Source organism: Atta colombica, unplaced genomic scaffold (assembly GCF_001594045.1).
Source record: "Atta colombica isolate Treedump-2 unplaced genomic scaffold, Acol1.0 scaffold187, whole genome shotgun sequence".
In the NCBI taxonomy this organism is placed as follows: Eukaryota; Metazoa; Arthropoda; class Insecta; order Hymenoptera; family Formicidae; genus Atta; species Atta colombica.
The window spans coordinates 842,164-862,191 of NW_017259279.1; the positions used below are offsets into that span (position 1 = coordinate 842,164).

The following is a 20,028-nucleotide window of genomic DNA, read 5'->3' on the forward strand; positions in this document are numbered from 1 at the left end:
AGACCAGATCTGTTTTTCCCTAAAAGCAAGATTTACGTTCTTAGAATAATTTATACAGAAATAGAAAATGAGAGTTCGCGATCTTTGTAATTTATTTTACTTTCGCGATCTCTATAATTTATTTTACTTTCACGTTTTATATATATGTATTATACTAATAAGAAAAATCTTACTTTATAGTCTTAAAATAATTTCAAGCAACTCTCTTTTGCGATACCTAAAAATTAGGAGCGTATCACAAACTGATCCATGACACGTTGTGTAAGGACTCGATAATACAACGTGCTGCTTTGTTCGAGGCGGCTTATTTTTCTCGTCTCGATGCCCATCTCGAATAGTCAATCATTCGGCAGTAGGCGACCCCTTACGAGTTATTATACATTTGGCATTAAAAGTACAGTTATCGTATAATGCATAGGTATAAATTTCGAGTGTGTATCTTGTTATGTACGGCGCGCGCTCGTGTATCCATGTGTGAGTGTATGTATATCCATACGTGTGCGCATGTGTGTAACGTGTGGGTTTTTTTTATCTTTATTACATGTACATAGTCTGTACGACACGACGATGACACGACTATCTAGATTGGAAAAAGGTGGCGGCGCGCTCGCGAGGCGCCGGCGACCTAGTATAGCTATAGTATGTTTGCTAGAAGAAGGTTTTTATTCTCTTTCGCTCTCTCCTTTCCTCCGTTTCTGCTTTTCTGCTGTCGAAGGTTCCGACCGAGCGATCCTCGTCTAGGACGGTCCACTACCGTTCGATCGTTCTTCCCCGGAGCTGAGCCCAGGCGAGAAATTCTCGACACTCTAGCTTATCTCGTCCGCACTCGTGTGTCTCCGTCAGTTTATTATTTTTTTTTTCTTTTGATTGTAAGCCTCTCTTTTTCTCTAATATCCCTCTAAGATTTTCGTATGCACAATACATCGCGCTCGCGTATAACGTTCGGAGTCGCGTTTATATATATTATAAACTCCCGCGAGTGGAGGTGATGAAGTGAATCGGACAGTGCTCGATTCTTCGCGAGAAGTCTATCGGCTCGCATCACCGGTCCTCGGCCGCTGACGGCCTCGAAGAGAAAGAGATCCTCCTCGAGATCATCGACGCACCTCGTTCTTCCACAGCCGATGATCCCATAGGAGCTGATGTAGTCGTCTCTCCTCCTCGTTCCGCAGCCACCATAATGACTTACTATTCGCAGCGCGAGTCCGTGAGCGGTTCAAGCTTCACCGGGATCTTGTCCTTGTCCTTAAGACCGTGGGGGCTCTTCACCAGATCGGCGATGTCCTCCTGGAAGAGATTCTCCGGGCGTGGACTGACAAAGCTCCGTGCCGGCTTGTACGTCATGCCGCTCACGCCGATGCCAACTTCTACGCTACTGGGTATGTGACCCGCTGGATCCATTAGCGGACCCAACGGGCTCGCCAGGGGACTCTCCAACGGACTCTCGGGCGGTCCCGAGCCCGGGCTCGCCAGACCGAGATTCAATGGTGAATTGCCGTTGTTGTTGCCGGCGCTATTGCTGCTGCCGAGGCCACTCGCGTTGCTGCTCGTGTTATTGTTGTTATGGTGCTGGCTAGCTTGCATCGCCGCTTGTAGATTTGACGACAGACTGGTAGACAGACTCGTCGACAGGTTCGTCGCCATCATATCGTGTTGCTGCGAATGCGCCGCTGCCACCATGCTGCACATTTGGTGTCGCAGACCTGATGGATATCGAAATTAATGTAGAGAAATCTCGACAGGATAAGTAAAAATGTTTTGAGAGAGAAAGATTAGCATTTTTCCGAATTTCGATATTAAGAAATGTGAGGTCTTCTTTAAACTTTTTGATACATTTCGAATATCTTTCGAAAAGGGAACTCTTAAATATAGAATTTGAATGTTCTTTCAGTAAAAATCCCAGGAATATTAACGCTTTTCTTCATTTTTAATAAAAATAAAAACTTGCAGATTTTTAAACATATTATATATAAATGCGAAAAAAGTCATCTAAACATAAAATATCCTAAAGTTTATTTTGCGAGCGTTCCGTGAAATTGAGAATCATAGACGTAATAAGTAATATTACGTAAAATTACTATTACAACTATACATAAATATAACGTAATGTACAGGTGATTCTTAAGTTTTTAAAAGTTTTTAAGGGGTATTCCTCACATATTAATTCAAGATGAAAACTTCATATAATCAGATATCCAAAGCGGCTGATTTAGCACAGAATGTAAAGTTGAAAGTAAAATTACATTTTTCCCCAAATTTTGAAAACTATACGGATTATCGAAATATAATACAAAGTTTATCTATTAAATCAAAATAATCCAAAGATTTTCGAAATTTTTGAAAAAAAAAAAAGTTTTTTTTAATTCTGACTCTGCACTTCAATATAGATATTCTTAGATAAAATGAAGAGTTAAAGTATGCAGTAGATCACAGCGTCTGTAAAACATGATACTTTAAATATTTATATGTATGTTCATATTTGACGTTAATTTTTATTTATTTTAGTGCGTAAATTCATCCTCTGAGATATCGACATATTTTATTTATGAATCACTCTGTACGTGCGCGTGCGTGCGTGACTACGTACTTTATAGTTCATTACTATTATTATATTATTACGTAACATTACTTTTATTATTAGTAATAGCGAGAGGGTAATCACTTAATGTAATCGAGAGACAGAATCCCCGAAATCATTATAAAATTCATATGAAATTCCTATATATAATCCGATAATTACATGTGCAATCACGAGAAATCATTGTGTAATATTAGATAAAATCGTTTATATTATCAAATGACTTCATATGTAGTGAAGAAAATTATTTGTAAATTTATTTGTAATGAGATGAAATTGTATGAAATCAAATGAAATCATGTAATCTGTGGAATAATATTTCAGCTAGTGGTTACCCTCTCGAGTAATAGATTACGTTTATGGAATGCATTTCAACGAAATGATCAAGTATCTCAATCCGCCGCATGGCACGTAATCAATCATTGATCTCGGAAAAAGTGAGGTGAAAAGAAGGGAAAAGAAAAGAGAAAATGTGATGCGATGTGTTACCTTGAGCGACCGCCGCGACCGCAGCCGCAGCTGCCGCACCCGGACTGACTGCGCCTTCCGGACCATTGCAAGCCGCGTAGTTCGCCAGGCTGGGGTACATCGTGGTCGGCTCCTCCTTGACGATGTGTGGCGAGTGCCCGTCGCGGAATACCACCGCGCGAATCACACCGCGGATATGCTCGTCTGGCCAGACACCCAACAGAATCCTCTGTGGTCGTCCTCGTCCCTTCGGGCGCAAATCTACGGAAGAGAAGGTAGAGGGGTAAAGGAAAAGAGGGCAATGAAGAGGAAGAATTCATTTCACTGCAAATCGGTTCTGTGATTGTGCATGTGGTCGTCGTGATAATTGCCCGTCGCTACTCGTTTTCTCGCGTTGGTGCTTCTTCGAGAACCGCGAGAATAATCGTGTCTCGTAATCTCTCTCGGCATGGAATTAAAATTAAATAGATTTGAGAAAGAACGAGGACGAGATTTTTATGACATTCGAGGAATCATTGGACTTTATTAATGAAAAAATCTCTGTGATAAAAACGCTGCGCTAAAAAAAAGTTCAAAACGACAATTGTTAAAAAACTTTTTTTAAATTTTTCGTTTGTTTATTAGAATAAAAGGTGATAATATATTATAGAACCCTGTTCTGTGCTACTATTTTAAGTGGACTCCACTTAAAATTCTGTTATAATTAATACCATCTCTTGCAAAAACTTTAACTTGTTCTTAGATATCGAAGATGTGAAATAATTCCTATCACCGGCGTGACTTTTTTTATTGATGTTTTCCTATTACGAGATATATCAAAGTTGTTTGTATTCAATATCACGTTTAATATTGTTTAAAATTCATAAGTAATAAATTTAGACCCTATATTAATCATTGAGGTGCTGTTCTTCTATTTTAGATGATAATAGAGATATAAAGAAAATAAGTTTGAATAATTCTATTTTCGGACACATAATTAAATGTAAATTTTATTAATTAATTCCTATATTGGGTTCTTAACAAGTAGATTCCGGGATTGATTTTTAATGAAGAACATTACAGGACGTTGTTTTATGTTAAAAATCTTTGTGATTATCATTTTAAAATGATTTTAAAAAATCCTTAGAGATATCTGTGAAACGAGAAAGAAGAGCTCGTTATAAACATTCCCGAAGGCAAGATCAACACAAGAGTATTGCTCGAAAAACGTATTCATGAAAAGAACTTCTGATAATATCTTAATATATATTCAGAATTTTCTATGAATTCAAGTTATTTTGGACTACCCATGAAGTCTAAATAAACTTGAAGAATCTAAATTCTATAAAAATATTGGGAGACTCATTTTACGATCATATTCAGATAGTCTCATTATATAATGTTTCTTTTCATTTAAATAATTTTTCATATTTTGTGGACTTCTTAATCATTTCAAGTGTGTTTTATATAAACTTAGATTTAAAAATTATCGTTTACGATATCATTGATTTAAAACATAACTAAATAACTATATAATTAAACAAATAAAAAATACACAAAAAATACAAGGGGAATATATATATATATATTATCACCTTTTTTCCAATTAATTAATCAAGAATATTTTTCTTTTTTCAAAACTCGACTATTGAATCGTAAAAAAAAAAAAAGAATTCAGGCGGTATCTTAAAATAAACTTTATCCGAGTTTCCCTCATTTGAATCAATTAGAAATACGAGATTGAGAATATCAAATCGACTTTCATCTATTGAACTGTTTTACGTCTCAAAACTAGTTGAGTTCCTCAGCAGAAACACGACTATAAATACAAGCTTTAATGATACGTTTGATCAGTGTTTACTGGACATTACATGCTAATGACGCGTAACTAAGGATTACTATTAGATATTAAGTCCACTCATAATTGCACGATGTAATTGCGGCTTTTACGAACGTAATTGACTTTTCAAGCTTATTCTTCTCCCGATTCAATGCCGTTCATCAACTATTTACAATTAGCCACACCGTCGCGGTTCATTATACGAGTTCTTTGCGTGATGGACTAAGGTTTTAAGAACGTTTTAAGAGCCATGATGTTGAACGCGTGGAATTTCAAGCTCATTTCGGGTTTAGCAAGTAAATCATGACGGGATAAAATATATCTTTTTTATATTTTGAAGCATGAGTGTAATTTTTTGTCACAATTTTTTTTTCCAAAGTCAATATCAGAAATTCTATTATTCATAAATCTTTCAACTGTTCTCTTTATAATGTCCGCCACTCGTGTTTTGACGCTTATAATAATAATCGGCGTTATAATAATAATCTGGTGCATTTCGATCAGCATTAATCTCACCTTCGTCAATGAGAAATATATTGTTAATAAATCATAAATTTTACGAATAGTGAATGTTTCTACAGGAGACTTCTTTAATAAAAAGTTTTTCGTTTATTATAAAGATAATACTTCAATTATTACATATCTTTTTATATAATTTTGAAAAATTTATTTTATTCTTTCTTAATAAATTACTATTCTTTCTTAATAATTAATGTTTACTTTCTAAAATTAAAATTTTTTTTCCAAAAATCTGTCTCCTATATGAATACTTTGTGTAATCATTATAAATTCTTCAGTAATCTTTCTTCTTGACACGATATGTGTCATTCGTATCGCGGTTCTCGATATTTCCATTGTTACAATAATCCGCTGCGTCTCGATCCGGTTGTTGGCATTGTTTCTACTCTCATTCTTGAGAGACGCAATGGATGCATTGAGCGGACTCACTCAACAATTGAGTGAGTGCTCGCTGCAGTTATTGGTGTATTCTTCTAGATTATCCAATCAGACGTTTAGATCTAGAAAAATACATTAATAGCAGCGAGCTCACTCTACAGTTGAATCTGCTTAATGTACCCATTGGCCACGTTCAGCAGAAAAAAACTAATCAATGAGCTCTCAGTGATTCTTTAATAAATTTTAATGTAATTGGTTTTTGTTCTTCGCTAGATCTGAGTGTAGGAACTAATGATATTAAAGATTCACTAAGCACTCATTGATCAGTTTTCTCTGTAAACGCAACCATGGCATTGTTGATCGAGGAGCGAAGGACATTTTCAGAGGATATTAAAAATGGCAACTAATACTTACCGGCCCCGCCGTCGGCGCTAGGACCCAGCATGTTGTGTACTCGATTCGCGTACAGGACAAACGTCGGGTAGGGGATATCGTATTTCCTGAAAGGTAGACAAGCGGGATACAATTATAATTTGTAGCTTATAATTATAATCAACATAATTTATAGCTTTGCTCAGCTTCACCACGTATCTTACATCGCATTACGTTACGTACTCTTAATTAACTTTAGCTATTCTACCCCGCTTGTTCGTATTTTAATGCTATTTTATGTGTTTATCCCGTTTCATTACGTAATTTCATTTTAATTTATATTAATTTTATTATACCGACGGAGAATGAAAGATTCAACGGAACATATTTGAATGCATGATGATGGAAATTATGCAATCTCTCGAAATTATGCAATCGCGTGGGGAATAGGTACCGGCGATGACGTTGTGCATTTAACGAAGTAACGTACAACTCTTCGCGAGAAGCAACGAGAAAATCGCTTGTCTCATACTTGTGTCTGCGCGATTATTGTCGCATTTCGTCATCTCATTTGCTCATACATAAAAAAATATATCAATTGAAATACAAATATATCAATGCTTATAAAAAATATATTGTAACATTGAAATATATCAATGAAATTAAAAACAAGAACCCTCTTGCAGATCAAATAGAAATTTATGAAATCGCATAATAGAGTCGTGTTGCGCTGGCGGGAAGCATTTGGAAAGCATTATAGATCGTCGAATCGATTATCGTAAAAATTATCGCTCGCAGCTCGTAAAGTCATGTTTTATTGAGTCGCTTTGTACGCGAATTAAAAGAAATCCCTTTAACGGCGAGTCGAACATTGTTACGCGAACGTGATACAGGCTTTACGACGTCCGCCGCGCAAATGATTTTAAAGCAAGCCACTTTGAGCGAGGAGTAGATCGGATGATTATTTAGCATGATTCAAGTACAGCGATAAGGTACGCTTGATACAGAATAATTTCCAGGAATTTTTCATTGCGTAATAACTCGGCTCTATTGTACGCGCCGCATCATAAGACATTTATATAACAATTTTAACTATTTATCCGATACATTGCGTGAGTTGGAGGAAACAACGGCACGGCATAAGCTCGCATAAAATATTTATCTTTTACGTATCAATTATTAATGTTATAGAAGAACACGCTGCCGCAGTCGCGGGACGAACTCTTGGGATGAGCAATTAAAATAATTCTTTAATTTTTATATTAACGCATTTCATCACTCGGTGTTAATATTAAATGATACGCACCAAAGTTTTATGCAACTGCGCGTGGAATATATTATTCATTTTATTATTGGTTCCATCGCGTGGATACACACGGATGGTGTACCTGTCGTATACGGAAAATGATTGCGAGTAAATTAATTATTTTTGCAATATACATCGGAGACATTTCGATATATTTTTTAAGTTAACGCGTTTTATATCAGCCAATATTAATATATTACATGTAATATAGTGAAAAAGTGCAATTAAATGAGATAAATAATTTTTACAAAACAGCGTTGGATGTTGGAATATTTTTAAGATTAATATGTTGTATCGATTAATATTAATATTACATGAGTTCGATGGCCCGTAATGCGGGCCATTTATTTTTGCTACGGCATTTTTTAACGCGATTTTTTTCTTTCAAATAAATGTCTTATTATATTCTGGCAATTAGTGAGATATATAAAGACATAATAAGAACGTCGTAAAAACGTTATAAAATATTTAATAATATATTTCGAAAAATTAACGCTACGTAACGATTTAATGCTATATAACGATTAATATTGAGTATTGTATGTCCAAAATTTGTAATTCTGAGCATTGACCTAAAATGTGTCGACATTTATTGCACGTCTTAAAAGTTAGCAGAATAAAAATGAGCACAACAAATGTTTTATATAAATAAAAATATTAGTTAGAATCTATTCATATTTTGTTCCGCTAATTTATAAAACGTATTATTCAATATCTTAAATTCCTTTTTCTATCTGTATTTCTAGTATTAATGTATTGAAAAAAAATACTAAATTCTAATAAATCATTTATTTGAATAACGCCAATTAAATATTTATTAAATATAAAGATATATTTATTTGATACAAAGAAACATTAATTTGATTGAACAATCATTTCTTTTATAAAATAAATATTTATTTACTGTAAGTAAATATTTAAATGCAATATTCAAATAAATATTTATTTACATTTAGGATACTTTTTTCTTAGTGTGCATTAAAATATTTTTAAAAAGTACAAAATTAATAAAAGTATGGCTGTTTGAAAACGCACCTTGCCGCTTGGCTGAGGGAGAGTCCTTCCTTCAGTACGCTGAAGATCGCCTCCGCCATAGTCTCTGGCCGCCAAGACTTGAGGGGTCCACGTTCCCGGAAGCGCAGATTGTGCACCAGACTCTGGTTGGTGTTCCAGCACTTCTGCCACATGGACTGCAGCTGGTACTGGTAGCTGTCTGCTAGTAAACGCCCCCCGTGGAAAAGAGAAAACACAGAAAAGCAGCTATTAGTCGAGGCGATCGACCAGTTTAAGAGGGAGGAGGAAGGAAATAAAGGGGGAAGGCAAAGGATTCAGGGTGAATAAATGTTCTCATTATTGCATGATTCTTTTATTAATTGATCGTCCATCACGCTCGTCTAACATGCGTTCAGTTGACGAGCGAATTCTCGCGAAAAGCCCTCAATCCGCGTGCGGTCGATCCATCGATCGGAATCGAAACGGAGGAGGGAAAATGAATCGTTGTCGCGCAAACGATTCCGTACCGTTCAAGTTTCACGTCGAATCGATATCCGCTCGTCTCGATGCACATAGGTGCATCTGCCGTTTATACCTTGAACGTGGGCGGAGTCACCTAGAAAACGGCGCTTAAGAAAGACAGGTATGTTGTATCGTGCATGCGCGCGCGCGCGCGTGTGTGTGTGTGTGTGTGTGTGTATTCACGAGTGTAGTAAAGTAAATCTAAGGAATTTACGTCTTTCTAGGTGAAACCCAAATATCGATTGTATTGCCGTTTGCCGTACAATCGTTACAGAACATTAGAGAATCGTCGTTAAACGGAATAAAAGCGCATTGCGGTTAACGTCAACGCATGTCACATTAATGCTACTTAACATTAAACCTTTTCTTACTTAATGTTAAACACGAACAAAGAATTATTGCGTTCGCGGAGGGGATTCTATAGAGTATAGAAACACGGAATGTACTTTAGAGCACGTCTCAACTTAAGAAATCGGGAACGCATCGTAAATATCTCGTATAAAGCGACCCATAAATCGCTTTAGAACACACATCCTGTATCGCAGGTTATCAAAAAATTCATTTATATTCCGGAGTAACTTGAACTCCTTATTACTCTTTCCTTTATCAACGAAATTGAAGTAAAATTGAAATAAAAATATCAAATCAAATACAATTCCACTTAAATCATCAGACTTCTCATCTGGCGTTATATAACGCGAAAATATAATAACTCGACGATTAATTGTTAATTCACTTATAATTGCTTTATTATAATAATATCGTCATGTCCAATCAGACGGCTCGCAATAAAGAGTACACGTCACTTGGCGCCGATATATCACATGCTATTATAACGCGTTAGAATCTCCTTGACGGGATATTTTTTAGCGTTGCGTGTGGAAAAATTTATCAAATAAGAGAATCTTGATCGATCGGAGAGAAATTGGTGGCACAAAAAGAGCGAGGGACTTAAGGCGAAATAAAATGGATGAAAGAAACGTCCGGTGCGGCGACACATTTACAGTTGACTTCCGCCGTTCGCGTATGGCACGTATGATCGGCCTCAATTCGCAACAATTATTTGATAGTTAACTTATTGGGTCTAATTAAGCTTCCTAACCAATTTGACGATTAATACAATTCATCGTAAAACGCGGGCGCGCGCGCGACTAGTCTATTTTTAGATCCGCATTCTCGCGACGCATTTGACGCCAAATCCCGCTTCGTGTTATAATACCGTTCAAATGTCTGACAACGAATAACAATATCTGGTGACTTGAACCACATAGCTGCGTTTAATCCTTCGGAACTGACGTGAGCCTATTGAATCCATTCAATTATATATTTTACATTACATCTATAAATTGAAATTATTGTCACGTGCTCCGTCCGCAATTCACGTTTTGGTGAAAAAGTACAATTTTACTCTCAAATTTCTTCCTTACTTTTTAAATTTTTACTGAACAAAGTGTTAAGATTTCGTTCCAATAACATATAAGTTAAAACTATTTTTATTATTTGGTAATGTAATAAATGTTGAAAAGTAACTGGATTTTTTCACATTTTTTTTTTGAAGATCTAAAACTGTGAAAAAATTTGATCTAGATAAAAAAGATCCAGATTGCAAACGGAAGTTGAATAATAAATTTAGTATTTATCCTTTTTTTATACGAGTTATGTTTTGATTCCTTGAAATTAATGCTTAATTAACATTACATTAAAGGAGTAGCATCAGTAATTATGTTACAGACTTTGACATCAGTTCCGACGAATTAACAACTGAATCACATGCAATCAATTTTGAGTAATGCATGCAGTTGCTAACGGAGTCAAAAGTAAAGAAACTTTCACGCTTCGACCGAGGAAGATTCTAGTATGACAGTCTTTCATGAACGGCATGTCGCGTAATGTCGCTTTCATTCATGTAACGCGTTCAATGACGTTACGCAACGTCTTGTTTGGGATCTGGTCCAAGTCTTTTATTAATGCACCGGAGAGGAATCGTCCAACCGCTCGTGGATATTGCGAGATTACAATCTTGCGCGGCGTGATTATCTCCAAGGTGCGATAGTATCACCGTAACGCTGATTTACAGCCCCACCGTGAGATATCTCGCCTTTACTTTACTTTCGATACTTTATCGGGGAATGTCGCGCGCACGCCTATTTTAATACCGTTCATTCACACTTAATTCTCTCGCCTCTCGCACTCCCTGCTCTCCTCACGTTTGCAAGCGCACCTCGCTTAACACTCGGCATGTCGCACTTTTAGCGGACGCGTGATAACACCTGTATAATATTACATCGTTCTCGCCAGGATTCAATTAACGCGCCGCTCGTAAATACGCGAGCTGCAAGTCGCCCTCCGAGGGCGACGATCGACGATAATGTGACCCGAGAAGTGCGCCAACGCCATTTTTTTTTCATGAACTCCGAATAAGTTTGCGGACGCGAACGATAACGTAAAGTTTCTGACGCGAACAAAGATACGTTTGGATGACTTGTGGCGGAATTATTTCAATCGACGTTCGTTACTTTACTACGACGTCATTCTTTACCGTAAGATGATGATAATATTAATAAGAGTACCAGTATTTTTTTAGCGAGTTATCTTGCAATTTGATTCCGAACCTTTATCAGATGAAATTAGCGGCGTTACGTTCTTCTCGGAGAAAAGCCGAACGAATGGCTTTTGACGTTAATTACTACGTGTTGATAATTGCTGGATATTAGTTGCGTATTGCTCGCGACACTCGGCATATACACGTCGCAGTCAATAATTGCCGCAAAAAGTCGGCTAAAGCGTACCCTGTTAACGTCCGCGTCCTGTTCTCCACGCGCGTAATTGAGTCGTTCTTTTTCGCCCCGAGCACACCGATGCCGATAAAAATATCATGTCCGTCGTTCTGTCCCGCGACGCTCTAGTGATGGTAGTATAATCTAATATCACTCCTCTTGTCGTCGCGCTGTCAAGTATTGTGCCTCATGGAATGAGATTTTTTTTCGCAAACGAAAAGCTAAACGCATGAAGAAGATATGCCGGTTAAAAGTTTTCACCGTCAACTATTTTGAGGCTAATGTTTATTCGGAGTTATTATATCGATTGGATTCTACACTGAAAGAAAAATGTTTGATATTTGTGATAATTTCTCGATAAAATAATTATGGCTAGACGCTCCATTTTTGTAATTATTATAGTACTATAAAATGTTAGTAAGAATAATGTGACTGTTCATGTGTTCAAGAGAAAAAGTAGCTTTGCAAACGTTGCAATTCTTCAATATATTGGTTTGTCCATTAAGGAACGAAAATGACTGTAAATTTATAATTATTTTCGGGACCATTTATTTTTTCATATATAAAACTATAAATATATTTATTCTTGCTAACATTAGCAGTAACAATTATAAAAAAATGGAGCTCCTAATCATAATTTCACCGTTGATTATAATCACAAATATCAAAAATACCAATACTTTTCTCTCAATGCAGTTCGCAATTACAATTAATTTGATTTTGGTTTAATCGCACGAGCGGAATTGTGCGCAGTTGTAAAATATGCTGCGCATGTAATTTTTACGAATTTTTGTATCAGCTAGATCGAATAACGATCTCTCGTTTTATCACGATTTAACATAATACGTTACTTCTGTCGCGTGTCGGCAAATTCAGAGCCGATATATATTTAGATGTATGCCTCTCTTTTATACGGTTGGCCGCTTTGCTCTACTTTCATTACGTTTACCCGCGACTATTCCTTTTGCGCATTACGTCCGTACTATTTATATTGTCATTAAATAACTGGCATAGCCGCGCGACCATTACAACATTATAATAATATTGCGTTCTTACAATAATATCGCGTTATTATATGCGGTACGTGCTGTGAAATATTTTTGTTCGTTGATTGAATATTTATCGCGCCACTAGATCGACTTTCGCAAGTAGGCGGCATACTTCCTTCATTCATTTGCTCTCCTCTTCATACTTCCTAAATCGTCTTTCTAATCTTTCTTAGCTTCAAACAATGCCTCGCTTTAACAGGGAACGGATGTGTGCTCGTTTCATAAATGCGATTATCCATTAGGCAGATTTGGAATGTTAGCAGAAAACGCGCGTTCTTTCTTACAGAGAATCGCCTTTCTCCTCGCTATGATCCTAATACACTAGAGATAATTATCTCGCAGTTATTGTCGGCAGCGAAAAGACCCAAGTATACAAGGTGCGTAACATGGCAACGCTAATAACTTAAACAAATGTTCCACTAATAATAAACTCGTAGAAAATATATATCTAGTTACGACAATATCGTGAGCATCGACAACGATCTCGGTCATAATTTGGTCCCATCGAGTCGGAATATACACATTGTGATCGGAAAGTATGTACAAAGTGTAGTACATGCGAAGAACCGAGTGTATACCTCGGTCTTATACAGTCAGAGAAAAATGTTAGCAGTTATTATAAGGCTGACAAACTACACAATACGTTCATACGTTGAATTAATATGTACATAGTTGAATAATTATATAATAAAACAGTTTATTCAACTATATGCATATATTTTATATATATATATAAATATATATAAAACTTGTATAATTACTCTTATATAAGTCATCTTATTGCCATTATCTTTTCCTCTGAATGTATGTTCGTCGATTAAGTTACGTGGAAGACGGAGATGAGTGGAAGGCACTAAAGTCATTTACACACTAAATCATTCTCAAGTATGATTTGCAAGAAAGCGCTCCCGAAGTTGATGCGACACGTTCGAAAACGTTTCTGTGACGCTATTTCCTTTTCTCAATTGGCATTAAATTTCTGTTATTATAACTTTGAGGTCATGATAGATTAACGCGTTATACTTTTGTTATAATTAATTATGGAAATTTTCATAAAAGCTTAACGTCGAATACATCTCTATCCTGTCTCTCACTCTCTTTTAGTATAAATATTTCTCGCGTGCGTTCTCAATATGAATCGAGTTATCCGCAAATAAATTAACGTGAAGTCCTTTTATTGTATAATATGTCATGGAAATTCTATTACTTCAGAAGCTCTGGAAAACCGAGGGAAAAAGGATCGGAGAATATTGTCGCGAGGGAATAACTGCGCTAATCGCCGTTGATGCAATCGATTCTGATGGATATTAAATTTAATCGAACGTAGACATTTTTTGCCGATTAAAGTCCCCACCCGATTTTACCGCGTTATCATTTCGCGCGGGCACGCGACGCGAACGCGACGCGTTCGATTTTCAATTAGCAGGCAAATTCTTCTCGCGACCTTGCTTGTGCAGCGATTTTCCGCGTTGAAGTCTACGGATTGCGCGTCGATTGTCGGTACCGTGCGGCGCATGCTCCGGAGGAATCATACAAGTGGATCAAAAAAGAAAAAAAGGAAGATAGAGAGAAGGATAGCGATCGCGAAAGTGTTCGAACGTGTCCAGCATTTGAAGATGTTTCTTTTTTTTTTATTTGGCCCTTATAAGGACTTCTTATAATCAAAGCTTTTAAAAAAGTAGATTTAAAGACATCGTATTTAATCTCAATATAATCGAATGCAACATCGCGCAGTGCCGTCTCTTATTAGAACGCGCCGATCACCTTTAAACATATCGTTCTTTTTTTTTTACGATCCAAGAATGCGAATGCATCTCCGACCCGAGAGGCGAATAAAGGTTGCATGGCGTGTCGTGTCGCGTCCGACGGCATGCCGCTCGAAATCCGACTGAACTTACTGTATTCCCTTTGCCTTAATGTCGTCTGAATGAACTCGTTGTCTCTGGGACATTAAATTTTCCACATTTTTCTTCATTTCTCATCCGCAAGGCAAAGGGACTACCACCGCATTCTCGGCTGACGAGTCTCGCAGTCGCGACAATCGGGAGAAAGACACGGCGGAATACCACGTTGGATTACATTTTTGCGCAATTCTACTTAATCCTTCGGAGCTGACACCAAAATTTGTAACACAGTTACTAGGTCCGTAAGATCAATTTAATTTGGATTAATTAAAAGGCATTAATTTCCAGAAACCAAAATGACATAAAAAATGAATATTAAGTATATTTTAATCCAAGAATCCAAATTTGCAAAGATAACATAAAGAAAATTGAACTATTTGACAAAAAGATTTATAATTAAGTGGATCCAATACATCCCGAAGGATTAGATAAGAATCAACGCGTCCGTCGAAAAGATCGAGCTTTCACTGAATTGGAAAAAGAGATGAAGCAAATTTTTCACTAATAATTTCATAGATAGATGAAATTGTTCGCGAATATTATATCTGTACGCAACAGAAAAATTAAGAGAATAGCATCAATATAAATAAAATTCAAAAAACGCGTTGGTCACACGAAATCTGAAACGTATAAAAGATTACATTTATTTTCTAATGAAGGCTTTTCAAAACCATGTTTCTCTTCGCGATCAATTTTAGCAATCAATTTTCGATGGACCGGCGGACGTTAAGAGGAATCGGCACCGTTCTCGTTCTCATCATTGATGTAAAGCGAGACTATCGAGTGCTTCTTGCAAAAGGCCCACCACCAGCGGAAGCCCGACAGTCCGGTGAACATAAAGCCGGGGTCGTGCTTCCGCCTGAGACGCTCGACGAAGTTCAATATCGCGTTTAGAGACTTTTTCGTGCGCCGATTGTACGGACTGACGCTGATATCGCAGCAGAATTCTAGCACCGCTGTTTCCTCGCTCGGATCGAGGGCGGTTTCTTCGAGAATCATCATCCTCTTGGATTTGCCGAGGATGTTGTCGTAGAGGGTGCCCTTCGGGATGCCATACTTGGTGGATGCCTGGGTGAAGCGCATTTTCTGAGTCACCACGGCCTCGATCGCTTCCTGGAGATCATGTCGCGTCCACGTGGGCGCCTTCAGCTTCAGCAGGGTCGTATAGTCAGCTAGAAAATAGTCAGCGGTTTCTTTTCGACTTTCCAGCCTCGTTTCTCGTCTTTTAATTTTTCGCGTTGAGAACCGCGCGGAAAAGCCGCACCTAGAGAAGATTGAAAATCGCGCACCTTGATGAAGCTTTCTCCCTCTTTTATCTCTTGCAACACTTTCTCTTTGTTCTGCGTTATTCTATATATTCGGGTGTCTTTAGCGTAAACATCCGATAGAACAGCAGATGGAGTTTGTTATATAAGAGAAGATGATAATTATAAATATTTATGAAAGGTTAGAAGACATGCTGAGGATCCTTTAGAGTGGATCGTAAAATTCATGAAACAAAATACAGTTAATGTTGCAAGCGAAAACAAAAGTTATGAAGGAGTTAGCGATAAATAAAAGGCTCTAGGAAGAGAATAGGAACGAAAGACGAAGTATACTGATATTTTGCGGAATGCACGTAATCATTGAAGATTGGAAATTATATGTATTATTATATAATTTATAATTAAAAATTATATTGCTGTGCTATTTTTTCGTACAGACTAAATAAGTGATTAACGCAACTTGCTAATGAAAAGAAAGCACGAAACCTGGGAGGTGGCAAGTAAACGAAAATAGAAGCAGAATATACGGTGAAGCACTCGCGAGTAAAAATATATCACACCGAGTACGAATTTTACGAGGCTCTCAAGATTCATTCGTCCTGAGTAAGCAATCAAAATAATTTACCAACACTAAAACGAGGAGATGGCAGCGGCGTCTTAAAAAGAGCATCGCGGGATCCAAGAAGAATCTCTTCTCGAAAATCGAATCCTTATGAAGTAACGAGTTGACTTCAAGTGAACGGCTTGAAATTAAAACATGTCGATTTAATGGATCATTTTTCATGTGTCGCTATCGTAATTATCGATAATTATATGGTGCGATTATTATAATTGCACTGTAATTATCCCTTTATTCGTGCGTTAACCAGTGCATTACCGATCAACTTGAAGCGAAAGAGCCAGCGAGAAGACGAGGGTAGGACAAAAGGGAGAAGCGGGAACTGCGGGCCACTGTGTGGTCCACAGAGCGCGTCACACCCACGCATGTTAGCAGCAGTTAACGTCACTCATGTCGGCCGGGCGATTTATGCGTCGCTCCGCACCGATTTCTGGTTCGCAAACTGTGCGCAATTGCGCAGGAAGAAATTTAACGTCGTTATAATTATCGCGTTATCGCGGGTGGGAAATGATGATAGGTCTCTTCGCGACGAGCCAGATTTTATTTTACTCTCGTCGCGGTATGAATTCGCACGTTTTGTAAATTAATTAAACGGTATTTCCAGCGCGGATCTGTCATTTCCTCGTATATAGATGGATATTTTAAGCACCATCGCTGAAACTGCTTAATATACACCGTTTCGGCATGAGGGAAATCGGGAAAAAAAAAAATTAAAAAATAAAAAAAGTAGAAAAAACCCGCAAGTCGCTTTTTCTTTCAGCATAACAATCCGTGATTGCATAGAAATATGAATAATCTCGTTTCGTGTGCGAATTGATCGTCCCACAACCGCCGCGCCGGGAATGATAGCCAGTGAATCAAAAAAAAAAAGGAAAAAAAAATCGCCACGTATCGCGTGTAATGGCGTCGTGGCTAAATCCGGGCTGGAAATAATCGCGTCGAATAATATTATCATACAATGGCGTTTTATCACGCGGTACACGTGCAACCTATAGTTTTGCGCGGGGCATTTTCTCTCGGATTGGCAAATCGTCGTTCAGGCGGACAATCGCGACTAAGCGAACAATCATGCTTAGGCAATTGCGTCCTCAAAAGGCGCGTATAGATTAAATATTAATCTGATTACCGAGTCGTCTCAATGATTGGGACGTAGAAGAATACTGTCGGGAGAAATTCTCAATCTTTCAGTTTACAGCAATCCATGATTCACGTCCATTGAAAGCACGAAGATTTCTCTCTCTCTCTCTCTCTCTCTCTCTCTCTCTCTCTCTCTCTCTCTCTTTCTCTTAATTAATTAAAATTTTTCCGAAAACTTTAACCTTCCACCGGCCAAGTTGAATTTCTAAGGCAAATATCTCAAAATTTAATTATTAGATACAAATCTGAAAATAATTTTGTTGGATTATCAAAATATTTAAATAGGACGCTCAAATTGATTGCTGTAATGTTAAAACTTTTTTGCAGCACTAATCATACTTGAGTTTCTTGCATTATTATTTTGATAATCCAACAAAATTATTTTCAGATTTGTATCTAGCTAAATTTTAAGATGATTATATGCCTTCGAAATTCAACTTGGCTGATAAAGAGTCAACACTTCCAGATCTGTAGCTACCTAAATTTGTAGATATTTCAGCAAAGTCTTTCCGTGTATAGTTAAAAATTCATTGTTAAAATTTTCAAAAGAATTTTTAAAAATTTTTATTCAGTTTGAAACAATATAAAAATTTGCACTGAAGCTCAAATTACTGAAAGCACAAAATTTCATATATGGCTGGTAGGATTAAAATATTTCTGTAACTGAGATGTAGAAAGAGTGCACTTTTAACTGTTCAAGTCCCTCGAAATGGATATTGTTTAAGGAATGAAAATATGTGTTTTTTTGTAACGCCATTACTTTTTATCGTTACTTTATTATAATAACGATTTGATAATGACGTTGCGAATTTTTTAGGCAGTAATGATAATATCAGAATTAGAAAAGTCAATTCGTACTTGTAACAGAAAAATCACTCGATATTGAAAAAAGAAACTCATTATTTGTAACGAGTTTTCGTTATTTATAATGCATTATAAATAATAAATTTTTTTTTTTCAGTAAATAATGCATAATGGTGACAGTTACTTTTTAAACAGTCACTTTCCCAATCCTAGCACAACCTTAGCGTTTAGTTATTATTACAATTACAAAAGTTGCAATGCCATCAAATGGTTACTAGTATAAAAAGTAACGATATTACTATACTTTCAATCCCTTATATTGTCAACAAGAAAATTATATCGGGTAAGGGTATTTAATCTTCGAAATTTTAAATTACCCATTTTTCCGTGGTAAACTCCGAGCGAAAGTGGAAACCCGATGTTCGCTTTAAGAAACGTTCTCGTTGCGGACGAGAAAAGCGCGGAATAAATAAGCGCGATCGTTAAAAGAAGCAAATAGCCGGCGGCAGCGGCCGCGTCTCATGGGAAGTCAAGGAGTAATCGAAGAAAATGATTTAAGCGAACCGAGAGGGGAATATGCGCCTACGCACGCATTCGGTATACGCTTAAACACGCACGTACGCACGCATGCACGATCGTACGCACGCACGCACGCCCGGCACCGGGGATCAATTCGAGACGCATATTGCGACGTTTATGTGCGTTTATGCGCGTTTACGCTCGAGCATACGTACTATAGCAAATCAGGGTCAGAGATGAAGAATATGGCTGGGAAAATTATTTAAACTCGCATTTGAGCAACTAGAGTTTTCATACACTGAGAGAAAAGTATTTGTAATTATAATTGGTTGATAAAATAATTATAGTTAGGAATTTATTGTTGCTATAATATTAATAATAATAATTATAACTATTTAATCATTTATGGTTGCTAATTATATATATATTTAAATTTGTTTCTAGAACTATTTTTGTAGTTATTTTTACTATCATTATAGCATAATAATTATAATTTTGATAACATGTAATTATAGTCACAAATACCAAAAATTCTTCTCTTAGAATATTCATAGCTTCGAGCGCTAAACATAGAACAAAAAGCATAGAACAAAAATATACAATTGTGCGAAATTACAAATACTTCTTGAATATACGCCGACTTAAAAGTGCGGATATTTTATTACATCTGCTATTTAATTTCGTCCTTTGATTCATGGATTAAAGTACAGGTAAAAATTAAAGGATCCTTGTTTCTAGTACGGTATTCAAAGATTTTACAAACGGAGACTTACATTCAAGAGGTATAACGCGATCGATGGTACGCGTAAGAGGGTTAGACGCTAAACCTTTCGCTTGCGAATCGCGGACATGTTATCGGCGCTATTAACCGGCGTTCGTCTAACTAAATTGCTTTCTATATTAAAGCAAAACGCATTCCCGCGTTTTATTATTGTTGAGCCCGCGCTCACGTTCCTCCCTTTATTTTATTGTTGTTCGGTTATCACGTACAACTCCACA

General features: G+C 36.9%; 1 protein-coding gene across 4 annotated transcripts in view; it reads right to left on the reverse strand.

The window, feature by feature from the left end:
- Positions 1-241: 241 nt before the first annotated feature.
- The window catches only part of LOC108686593 (protein bric-a-brac 2-like), a 446,382-nt gene continuing 426,595 nt past the window's right edge, over positions 242-20,028 (reverse strand). For 2 of the 4 annotated variants that reach the window (XM_018191970.1, XM_018191971.1), the window contains 4 exons: positions 8,476-8,656; positions 6,177-6,262; positions 3,068-3,307; positions 242-1,703 (listed from right to left, as the gene is read on the reverse strand). In XM_018191970.1, coding sequence (XP_018047459.1) covers positions 1,189-1,703; positions 3,068-3,307; positions 6,177-6,262; positions 8,476-8,656 — 1,022 coding nt within the window. In that variant the 3' untranslated portion in view covers positions 242-1,188. Of the gene's footprint in view, positions 1,704-3,067; positions 3,308-6,176; positions 6,263-8,475; positions 8,657-15,409; positions 15,858-20,028 lie in introns of those variants that run through there. The other 2 variants (XM_018191972.1, XM_018191973.1) reach the window with 2 other exon arrangements.